Consider the following 12,192-nt stretch of genomic DNA (forward strand, 5'->3'; position numbering starts at 1 on the left):
ATCTACCAACTTCTTGTGCAATTTAATCCTTGTACATCCTCAAAACAACATTATAGGTCCGAAGCCTACGTGTGATTCTTATCAGTTAAGATCTTGTGCTTTGCCAACCAGGGGTTTTTACCCACTATGACAACTAAGGTGACCTTTGTTACACACACATCAAGAAGGTGTTTGATTGGAGAAAGTTGAGTTCTAAAATGAAAACGTACGATTCCCATTCTAACAATTTCGTTGAAAAAAGTTAGGAGTTCTATTCTAATTCGAATAACGGGATAAAATAGGAATGACTCAATCCCCACTTTCTCCTAAGAATTCAAATCTTTATTCCAAATCTGATTCCAATAATGACCCAAACACTTTGGGGGATATGATCATTCCAATTCCCATTCCAATCTATTCTGATTCCAACGAACTAAACACCCGTTAAGAAATTCATCAAAATCAACCTTACTTAAGGTTATCAATGGCATGGTCTTGAGAAAGATTGATGCAATTCCACTAATCTATTCTGTGAACCAAAATTTAAACACCAACATAATAATAGTTTCAACACCTACTTGCCTGCTAGCCTCAACTCCAGTGAAACTTTCAGCATATGTTAAAAAATGGAAACATGCATAGATATAATAATACCCATCCCTTCAATTTGGATCAGCTCTTTGAACCATGCCTCGCCTCACCATATTTAGTCATGACCTATGCAAACTAAAACTAGTATAGTGCAATTGAAATGGCCAAAGCTAAAAATTCTGAAGTCAAATTGACTGATTGCTCAGAAAAAAGGTCACTGGCATGGTAACATGTACACCAACAAAAGTGAAGTGCTTGGACGGTATGAAACTATTAGAAACCATAAAAATAGAGATTTTGATACTTAAACCATGTAGTCTCATAAACCCGATACAAACCAGCAGTGTGATCACCAATTCTTAAGCAATATGCCTGCATAGTCTAGCATGCAGATGATTCATTTTTTGTGATGAGATTTTGCTCTAAATGGATTAACCGGATACCATTATCACTGTTCTGGGCAGCTAGTTACGGGCTTTCACCTTTGCAGGGCATCTCAGTGCAGCGACAAACAGGTCGGCCAGAAGCTTGCCATCCATTGAAGCCACGCTCCAAAACCATAACCTTACTAATTCCTGCATCTTCTTTCATTTCAGATAAATAATCCAGAAGCATGCGTGCACAAGAAGGCCCCCTCACCTGCAAAACCAGATACAGGTTATTAAAATTTTGAGGCACATGAAAAACTAGAATTGGCAACTGAAACAACTTTGATGGACAAAAGCCCTGAGCAAACACTAGGTCAACTGCAAGTGTCTCGGGGTAGCTATTAGTTGTTTAGGTCATTAGTAGGTGAGAATCTGGGTTTATTTGTAGACAAAGATCAAAGTGCTACAAGAAACAAGAAAAAAAAAATCACCATATTGTAAGAATGTGTAGAATGTCAGATCAACAGCATTAAAACATGAAAAAAATAAATGAAAAACCTGTAAAACTTGAGGAAACAGGTGTTTGGATACTAAAACCACGGTTTGAGAAAAATGAGCAGAAGCAAGAATGAGATTCAATAGAAGGACGAACAGAACTTTACAAGCACTGGGATGTGCAGCATGCATGGTTTATGAAAATGAACATTTGTCGTTGGATTGCTATGATTCATAAATTATCAATGTTGAAATAGATTTGACTAAAGTCCCCCTATTTTAGTCAATGTACTTTTTCCCCCTCCTTTAATTGGTGTTACATAGTAAAATATAGTGGACTACATGTTCAAAAGAAAGTGTCCCTCCTTTAATCGGTATTACATAGAGAATATAAAGTGGTCTACTTGTTTGAAAAAGAAAGAAAGATAATCCCATATTATCATTGTTGAGGTATATTTGACAAAAATACTCCCTATTTTAGTCAATGTACTTTTCCCTCTCCTTCGATTGGTATTACATAGTGAATATAAAGTGGGGAACTTGTTTAAAAAGAAAATGTGTGATAGATAAATAGATAGACACACAAATAGAAAGATGGATAGATAAATATTTCTTGGGTAATGCCTAATTATTCTGCTTTCCACTCCTTTTCACATTTCTTTTCTAGCTAATCCCCTACTACTAATCTTTATCGCAATTTTCATCTTTTACTTCATCTCACATATTCTTATTGTTCTTTTCCCTTGAGGGGCAGCTTCTATGAACTAATTGTGACACACCTTTCATTGTAATCTACATTTAGGACTCCTTTGGAACACAGGAAGAATTTTATTTTTTGGAATGTTATTCTTAGGAATATAATGCCTAAGAAAAAAGTTTTGGCATATTTGGTTGACCATCGAAAAGTGGCTTATTCCAAAGTGACAAATATTTAGTTGAGCATCCACTTTCCTAAAAAAATTATGTAAAATACTTATTATACCCTTAATACAAGAAAAAACCTTACAATATTCCACATATTACCATTGTTTGCAAATTAAAAAATTATAATGGTTAAGGATATTTTTTGCTATAGATCGTGGTCGAGGGTTTGAGACGTTGTGATGGAGAGAATGTTCATATCAGCTGGAGATCTTTTGATTGCTTAAAAGGATATTTTTGAAAGAAAATAGCCTCCAATTCCCATCCCATAAAAATTCCAAAAATCCTTGTCCTACATGGCTTTTTTCCCATGAAACATGGGAATTGTACTCCCATGGAAACAACTGTTTTCAATCTCTCTTATTTGAAAACTCCAACCAAACAAGAGGGATTTTCCACTTCCCATTGACCACACTTTCTCTCCTCTACTTCCTGCGAACCCAACAAGTCCTTAGGGAACATGAAACAAGACTAAAGTTCATTAGTTGAGGCTATAAGCATAATTTTTCAAATAACATCTTGAACCTGCTTACTTGAACACTTAGACGAAACTTATAGAAGCTACTAATGACTTGGCATTAACTTTTCTTTTTGAAAGCTCATGAGGTCCACCGCGCTCATGATTGGGTGCTCCAAGTTCTTGGACATGTTATTCAAAAGATTCTCATTTTTTGTTTGTGGTACCTTGTTGGTCCCTTAGACAGGACTATGATTTCTATTTAAAGAAGAGGAGAGATGTTAGATAAGGGAAAAAAAAAATAACGACCAATTGCATTGTAGTAGTAGAAACTAATAAACTGCACAGTTAAGCAAGCTTGTATCTGAGTAGCAATAGGAGGCCTTATGTTCCATCTTTCCCTTTTATTTCGTTTGAAAAATTGATGATGATTAAGAATCATTTTAAATTTTAAAAAAAAAAATCCATTCCCTCAATTAGATATGACTAAAAGGCACAAACTATAAAAAGCAAATTAAAAAAAGAATGAAGGTTGGACCACTTCACAGAAATTCTTCACCAATTTAAAGAAAATCGAACATACCGCATTGTAATACAAGAGATAACACATCTATGTATACCCTTTTAGGAAGTGGATTGCATTTCGAAGGTCAATCTTTTTCTTTTTTAAATATTTGTAAGATAAAGGGTCTAGGTGAGGGTGAGCCTTGGTGCGATGCTAAGGTTGCTCCATAGTGACCTGGAAGGCATGGGTTTGAAACATGGAAATTGCCTCTTTGCATGCTAGGGGAGGGCTGCAAACATTTGATCCACTCTAGACTCTGCAATAGTGGGAGCATTATACACTGGGCCGTCCTTTAAAAGGGTTTAGGCACTGATAAAAGTTAAAACTACAATCATTAGCATCAGCTCTAGAGAGATCAAGGAGTTCAAGAGAAAAAACACACGGTCAACTAGGAAACCATGCAGGATGTGGTACATTTATTAGTTAACAAATCAGCTGGTACCTTGGCCACCCCATAAGCGTGTGATGCAATAAATAAAGTTACTTGTCTCCCTTTCCAAATTGTCCATCAAAATCACATATGACACAAAGTACCAGCTAGTATAGGTTTGAAAGTCAGTGAATGGAAAGGACCATTTTAAATCCAAGTCAACATGTCCCTTGTGATATAAATAGAAACACTGAATTTCATAAAAACAAACACCAGCATATGAACTCCATTAATGAACAATAAAGTAGTAAATAGTCTGTTGATCCATCCTTCAACAACCAATTGTCTTCTTCCTGACAAGCTACTATCAGCAAGCGTACAACTCAAATATGTAAATCCAAGGGTTTAAAAAATCTTTAGTGCTTTTGGGTTCTGAATCAACTTTTTTCCATCAACACTTATGCTGCTTCAAAAAAGTGCTTTTGCAACCTCTAAAAGAAAGCTCTTTTGTGACTTTCAAGAAAAGCAGCACTTCTCAAGAAAAATAAGTGTTTGGCAACATTCTAAGAAAAATGCTTCTATAAGAAGTCAAAAAAAGCACCTTTTGGAGAAGCTAGAGAACTTGCCCTTTTCATTGCCAAGCATCTACATCATTTGTATCTCAAGGGAAAGAAACTTTCCAACAGTAGTAGGTTTAACATCAGAATGGGAAGGCAAAACCTAGAATTTAGACAAAGAGAACACATTTCATAGTCTTTAAACCTTCAACAACTTATCATAAGTGTCACTTGTTCTCTCATAAAAAAATAATAATTAACAAGTCAGATTCATTTAATATGTGTAAAAATGCCAAGTCTGTGCAAACTTTGTCAACAATAAAATCAAGAGCTCCAAACATAGGTAAGAAGCATGCCTGCGGGTCAACCAAATCGAATTTAACTGATAGAAATCTACCCTCATTAGAAAGCAACTTCCTCGCCCTACGTACTATCCCTCTTATTAAACCTTACCATAAGTGCACCACCGGGACCAATCATGTAGCATTTATTTTTCCTTAGAATGGATCAAAATCAAATAATTCATCACCATAAAAATTACAGCTTCTTGATAATCCCTTGTCATGATAAAAACTTCAAGAGAAGAACTTTACCTTACTTTTCATCCAACCAAATTGTAGAAGAAATCAAAGACTAGGTACCATAGGCAATCTCGAGTCAAGCATAAGGTGCATTATACAAATTAAAGATTAAAACAGAAGGATGTTAGAAAAGGCTAAGAGACGCATTTGGACTCTTATGTAGGAGATGTTGAAGTCTTGCAAGATAGTAAGGTTCATGTGCCTCTTTCTTAAGTTTAAAAAGAAAGAAAGAACGAAAGAGAAAATGTGAGATGGTATGAAAGAAGCATTTTATTTGTACTAGATAATGTGCCTAAATTCAGCAAGTGAGAACCCTCATAGAGATGCATAATATTAAAGCTAGTACGATAATAGGCTATACAATACCAAATTTTAGCATAAAAATCTATGCAAAACATTATGCAGAGATCAATTATTGTTTTCCTTCCATGAGTTTTTCAACTAATTAAGCCCGTTATGTATAGCCACATAAGAGGCATATAACAATGCAAAAGCGTTCATACAATCTATGCTTGTCACATTTTAAATCATGAAATACTGTACCGCCCTATACCATCTGTACCATACCATACCAGTCTCGTACCGGTACGCCATACCGAAGCATGCTGACATTACCGTACCATACCGTACTGACATTAAACGAAATTTTACCGGTACGGGATCCGGTACCGGTACGGCAAACCTTGCTTTAAATACTATCACCTATAAGTTTCCAATCTATTAGATGCTTGCCTTGATGCACAACACTAGGTAGGCCTCAAACAAGCCCTTTTAGAAATTAATCATTGTAAAGGAGATGGTGTCCCCTTGCCTCAAGCTTTCTTTGGAAAGGCCTAAACCAAAGCTACTTACCTAAAACATTAAGTTCTTCATGCACCAAATCATCCAATCTTTAAATCATATCCCTAACAGACCTAAAAACCAAGTTGCACACAAGCTGAGCTAGCTTGCTGGAGCCTAGCAACAACTCAACATCAAAAGAGATTAGATCTTGTTTCTAAATACAATAGTATACCTTGAATTCTAATACTTGTTGGAAATGATTCAATTTCACACGATCATCACTGACCATTAGGCCCTAAGAATGAATCTTATATTTATCGTAGAGAGATAAAAAGTTTTAACTCAAACTTGCAGTCGAGATTTTACATCCTAGCAGGACAGGGGGCATCGTAGTTGTCCCATCCTGTTCCTGTGAGAAAATGTTATCTGGACAGAATTGGAACTCCAAAACCCATACACACTAGGAGAGAAGAAGAAAGAAGAAAGAAAGAAAGAAAGGAAAGATGAAAAAAATGAAAGAAAAAAAAGAAGAAAATGAAAAAAAGAAAGGAAGGGAGAAGAAAAAAAAGAAAAAGGAAAGAAAAAAAAGGAGGTAGAGGAAAAGAAAGAAAAGAAGGAAGAAAGAAACAAAAAAAAAAAAAAGAAAGGAAAGAAGAAGCGGAGAAAGATGGAGGACATCCACTGGGATGCACAACCGAAACTATTGTCGGAACGGGACCGGACAGCAAGGCATCCTATTCCATGGAGAAATCTGGATACCTTTGTCCCTGGGATTTAAAACATTGCTTGCAATCACCATATTTTGCAAAAATAACAAAAATTATTTGAATGTAGACAAATTTAACTAAGCAAATGGCCACTTAATGTCAGGAAGTGAATAATCCAAGATCTCTTCCGCACTCACCCTCCCCCCCCCCCAAAAAAAAAACCTATCGATGATCTATCTTCTCTGCCATTATGACATGGATATGTGCCACCTTATTTAATCTCTGTCTGTAAGTACATATATCCATCTCTTATTAAGTCCCAGCTACTAGCATTAATTGTCATGGACTGTGGGTTCAGGTACTAGAGTGCCTGCTTCGACAACACTCCAACTATTGGCAGATGTTGATGGATCTCGAAAAACAAAAACATACTTTATGTTAGTTTATTTTGCAAGTAATTGAACATCCAATCTCTCTCTCTGTGTGTGCGCGCGCGTGTGTGTCTGTCTGTCCGTCCGTCTGTCTATGTTTGTGTGGGTGCATCTGTCTCTGTGTGCATATCTGTCTGCGTAAAGAATGCAAGTACATACACTTCTTTTATAAACACCTAGCAACTGGCATTTATTACATGGAACATGATCTGTAGGTACCCAACCCATGCCGAGATCACTCTCGGAATCCAATGTTTGTGTCATTAGCAGCACCAAACAAAAATTTGTTACTACTTTCGCCAGTATTTATTACCAAACAACTCAATAACATGGTTGCAACAAAAAGATTCTCCAAAACTATAACACTCAATATAGTATATAAATTTGGCTAAGAATTGTGCCTTAAATATTCGAAATAGACCAGGCTTGGAAAGATAAATCAAGCCCGTCTGCACCTTAAAAAAAAAATTTCATGCTGTCAAGTTCTCACAATCATCTTTACGCACAAAACACAAGTTCCTATACCTATCTCATTAAACAACTAAAGGAAACAAGAAGTTTATCAGCAAAACTGTTCTTATAGCAATGGGAAGGCATGGTATCTTAAGAAGTCAGAAAGCCCTACATCATCTTGAAATTTTCAGACATAAATTTGATGAAATTTTGTGTATCTGTTGATAAAATGATTACCCTATAAGCCTAAATTCCAGAACCTCCTCATTCTTGGGAATGTGGATGGTGAATATTGTGTTTATGTCACAACGACATACTGTATCATCATAAAAGCAATTATAAAGTAAAATTGCACCATCGCATGCTTTCCATAATGCTGGCCATAAATCTAATTCAGAGGGCTAGTTCTCTTTGGGCCTACATAGTAATTACTTCAAGTCCAAGCCCTAGCTAGCTCTTTATACATGCACCGATGCACACATATACATGTAATAAACACACACACACACACACACATATATATATTGAGAGAGAGATAGAGAGATGTTATAGCAATTGATCCGTCCACCTTCAAAATCAATGATAGACCATCTAAATTTAAGATCTGAACTATTAAATATGATCTACACTTAAAGAAAACCTAGAGAATAAAGTTTATATGTTCTGGTGGTCTCTAACCTAATCAAGTTTCAAAATGGACAGTTTTAATAGCATGATACTATGTTTTTACCATGATGTAATCGTCAAAACTTGATGAATTTAAATCTACCCATTTCTTAAAATATACAGATCATGATCCATGAAATGGATTTTCAATTATCCTAGCATGTATTTTACTAGTGTAACCGATATTGTTCATTTTAGTATCGACTTCATGCATAGGTTAAGACCATCTAAATATATGAGTTTTAGTTTTTAGACCTTCTATATAGTATGGATCATATCCAATGGTTTGGATTTGAATTTGGATGGTCTATCATTGATTTTGAAGGTGGGTGGACCAATATTCTGGTCCACCCAAGCAATGTTATTAATGACGTGCCTCGGGTGCAAAAGGCGCTAGGCGTAAGGGCCGTCGCCTCTATACCCCCTAGGTGAGGCGACAGCCCTCAGGCGCACGCCTCTGCATTGTTCAAAGGTGCCCAAGAAGCACAGAATTTCAGCAAGTATTAATTTTTAGTTTGTAAGAAATAGGAAAGATCAGTTATAGTAGATAGAAAAGATCAATTATAATAAATTACGATTGAAAAGGCATCATTGAAAGTTAAAAGGGCTTTAAAAACCCATATGAGATTCTTGAAATTTTCTAAAAGAATCAAAAGGCAGAAGCTGAAGCATCTCCATCAGACTCCATCTCATCTCATCGCCTAAGAAGCACCTCCATCTCATCTCATCACCTAACACCATCCCAAGTGTAGATTGTAGATGAATCAAAGGAGGAGACTGATGACGAGTATGAGAAAGATATTAGAGAAGAACGAGAAGAAAATGATGGAGCTGGTTTACTTGATGATGATGAGGAGGAGGATTAGCCAATTAAAAATTTAGAAAGCACTTATTTGATTATTTTTAGATTAGAGCTAGGTTTTACATGCTGGACATTTTGTTTATAGCTAAATCTTTTTTTGTTTTTACTTTTTAATAACAGGGTGCTAGTTTTTACTTCCTAAAATTCTTTGCTATAGCTAGTTCTCTGTTTTTCTATTTTTAGCACCTGACCTCTCTCAGGCGCATGCCTACGCCTTGCACCTAGTCTCCAGAGACCCCTAGCACCTAAATGCGCTTAGGACCTTTAACAATACTGCACCCAAGCATACAATAGTGTATGACTCTCTATATATACACGTATACATATAGAGATAGCAATATTGCATTATTCCTGGTCTTAATGTTAAGATTCGGGATAATTGTTTCAAAATGCAGTCTATGTGGCTGCATATGCAGATGCATTGCCTCGTCCATATCACTCTCCCTACATGCAGTTAATATATGCCTTCAGGCCGCATGTGGGTGGGAAAATTGATACACATAGCATTGTACAACTTCTTATATGGCCTACTTACAATTGTACAGCTACAAATGCGATCCACACATATGCCAATTCGATAGGTTCTAGTTGATAGTTGGGTTGCATGTGGATTTTGGGCTGGCTAGATATAGATATCATTAATAATATCTACATGTTATAGTTGTTGCTTTTAGGTATTAAATACTAAAAGTTATCGTTTATCCAAAAAAAAAGTTATCAATAGTATTTTATTTATTTGTTTATTTTAAAAAGCTAGAAAGCTAACTGCATATATTCTTGAATGTATGGTGCCCACATATCACAACTGCCATTTAAAAGATTGCTTGGGATATAAAGACCTTTTCTCGACTATCTTGCTTCCGATACCTAAAAGATAAGTGTTGACTAGTTGCATGGACAATTCCGAGGCTAAAATTGTGCTTCCATCAATTAATATTGTACTTGCACAAAATAGTAATCAAGTTATGTGGTCTGGCTTTATGACCATTGCATACCTAGAGGTGATATAATCCTAGCATGGGTACATGCACATATAGACCACATGTAATAGCGATGCATGACAATAATTTGCATTTAATGGGAGATACTTTCTTGTAAAGATAACTACATATAAATTCCACAAGAGGAAATGGTAAGTTGACAATTATCAGCAGCAAGAGGAAGGGCTTATCTATGAATTCCACCATGAACACTCTACATGTAGATGGAAGTAGAGATCTTCAACAACTTAATGGTCTAGATGTTAGCATAACGGGTGATTATTTCTTCCCCAAGTCAATCGATTTGCTACAATCAAATAGTCAGAAGTTTCGTTTGCATAAATAGGTCATGATTCCATTCCCTCCTACAATATACATTAGATACCTGTAGGAACCAAAGGGCTGGCTATGTATCAAGTGCATTCCGTTTCCATGATGGACTCAGAAAATAAGCAGGACCTCGACCTCTAGGTGTAGAAACAAGGCGTAATCTAATTCATAATCAAGTCATGCTCAATGTTCCAGCAGCCAAGTTAACTTAAAAGAAGCACCGCAATGCTTTGAAAAATATGGTAAGAAGATATCAATGACTAACGCCTTCTCTTGCTTCCTCCTATCAATTTCCATGAAATGCAACCCCTGATTTTGAACTTCAAATTCTCTTCTTAAATGATGGTAAAGAATAACCATCTATTATTCCAATAAACATTCTCATTCTCTTTTTACTTCTTTTCATCAATCCCAATACCTTTAGTATTATTTATTCTCCAGAAATCATTTTGCAAGGGGAAAAGTTTCATCTCCAATTTGAGCAAACCATTCTAGATCTCCATCAAGTTTCTCTCTAATTAGCACTTCATGAAAAATGAAGAAACAATAATAAGAAACACTGGCCAAAAGGTGGACACCCCCCCCCCCTCCCTCTTTTCTTGGACAACATTATGTTCTTGTGAAACCAACGCACAGCGCGCGCACCAACACACACAAAAACACAAAAGAAAAAAAAAACAAATTAAACAATCAATTCAAGAAATCATCCCAGATCAACCAAATTAATCCAAGCACCCAACCAGAAAAAAGGAAATAGAATATCAAATTCCAGAAAAAAAAAGGAGAAAAAAAAAAGAACAACAAATTTAAGAAATCATCCAATTTTCTTCCAAACATCTGCCTGACCACAGGGACAATCAACCAAACCAATCCAACAAAACAAAGAAATAAACAAAAAAATCAGATTCCACAGACGGACCTTGCTGAGGGCGCAATGGAAGACGAGGGTGTCCTTGCCCTTGACGGCTTGCAGGAGATCGGGGATTTTCTCCGAGAAGGTGTCGCTCGCGTAGTGGTGCGACCCCGCTATGTGCGCGTCGTAGCTCCTCTCCTCGTCCCTTAATTAATTAACCGAACAAATGCCAACAAATCTCAATGTATTCCTTAGCTCTATCTATGAATCCGAAATAATTGGAGGTGGATTAATGTGGCACCATGATACCTGACGTCCACTATAGCCACCCTTGGATTCCGAGACATTGATATGAGCTGAGAGGGAGCGATGTAGGAGAGGCTTCTTGCCATCTCTGCTATTTTTTCTCCTCCTCCTCCGCGTCCCTTTTCCTCGTCTTGGCCGATTCCCTTCTGGTTCTTTTGGCGACGCCGAGATATTTATACGAACCAGTCAGACTCCGGTATTGGGGGGATTTTGGTAGGCGGCAGAACTGGGGAGCTACGTGGGAACTTGCACATGAAGCGTTTATGTTGTCTAGGGTGTCAACAGTTTACACAAATTGTAAAATACGAAACAAATAAGTTAAACGGTCAAAAAGAACGTAGAATACGAAAAAAATACGGTAAACTTTTAGAAGGGCTGAGCCGGCTCAAGACCCATTGGGCCTAGAAATAGCGTCCAAAATAAATTTGGACCGAGGTCAGACTGAGTCGGCCTGCTCAGGCCCGACTCAAAATACGGGCCCAGTACGAGCTCCAAGCCAAGTACTCGATCTCTTTCCCCTGACTCTTCGTTCTCCCGCGGATCCGCACAATTTGTCTATCCCCTCTTCGCTCCCTGCCTCCCGTGTATTCTCACTATCTGCTCTCTCCCCCGCCTAATCTCTCTGTTCACTCTCACTCTCTGAGCTGGCCCGATTAGGTTGGTGCTCAAGTTGGGGTCGAGCCAGAAATTTCTTTTTAAAAAAATTAGGCCTTAACCTGCAGTCCAAAATTTTTTTTCGAGCCAGTCCAAGCTTCATGGAAACAGGACTTGGCTGGTGCTTTGCTCTTGTGACCTTGGACGTTAAAGTCAACCTGGCTGGCCCCTTCTTGACGTGGGTGACCAACGTCAACAGGCCTGCGGTCCTAAACCTCTCTGGGAATGTATCACATGTTGGGATTTTTTTAAAATATTAGTTTTTAAAAATTTATTTTCAAAT

At 37.1% G+C, this 12,192-nt stretch overlaps 1 protein-coding gene across 1 annotated transcript; it reads right to left on the reverse strand.

Annotated features, from left to right (window-relative positions):
* Positions 1 to 843: 843 nt before the first annotated feature.
* On the reverse strand, positions 844 to 11,460 carry LOC140857461 (arsenate reductase 2.2-like). The gene is made up of 3 exons (XM_073256349.1): positions 11,259 to 11,460; positions 11,016 to 11,154; positions 844 to 1,209 (listed from the first exon to the last, which is right to left on the reverse strand). Exons 1-3 carry the CDS (start codon positions 11,339 to 11,341, stop codon positions 1,039 to 1,041), a joined length of 393 nt encoding a protein of 130 aa, XP_073112450.1. The 5' UTR covers positions 11,342 to 11,460; the 3' UTR covers positions 844 to 1,038.
* Positions 11,461 to 12,192: the final 732 nt, after the last annotated feature.

This window comes from Elaeis guineensis, chromosome 4, assembly GCF_000442705.2.
Source record: "Elaeis guineensis isolate ETL-2024a chromosome 4, EG11, whole genome shotgun sequence".
NCBI classification, from domain to species: domain Eukaryota; kingdom Viridiplantae; phylum Streptophyta; class Magnoliopsida; order Arecales; family Arecaceae; genus Elaeis; species Elaeis guineensis.

What these genes read in the sequence shown, in the direction of transcription:
- LOC140857461 (XM_073256349.1), bottom strand. Translation starts at nt 11,341, where the DNA reads ATGGCAAGAAGCCTCTCCTACATCGCTCCCTCTCAGCTCATATCAATG. An exon ending in GTGGCTATAGTGGACGTCAG is followed by an intron (nt 11,155 to 11,258) that starts GTATCATGGTGC and finishes TAATTAATTAAG; the next exon opens with GGACGAGGAGAGGAGCTACG. An exon ending in TCCATTGCGCCCTCAGCAAG is followed by an intron (nt 1,210 to 11,015) that starts GTCCGTCTGTGG and finishes CTGGTTTTGCAG; the next exon opens with GTGAGGGGGCCTTCTTGTGC.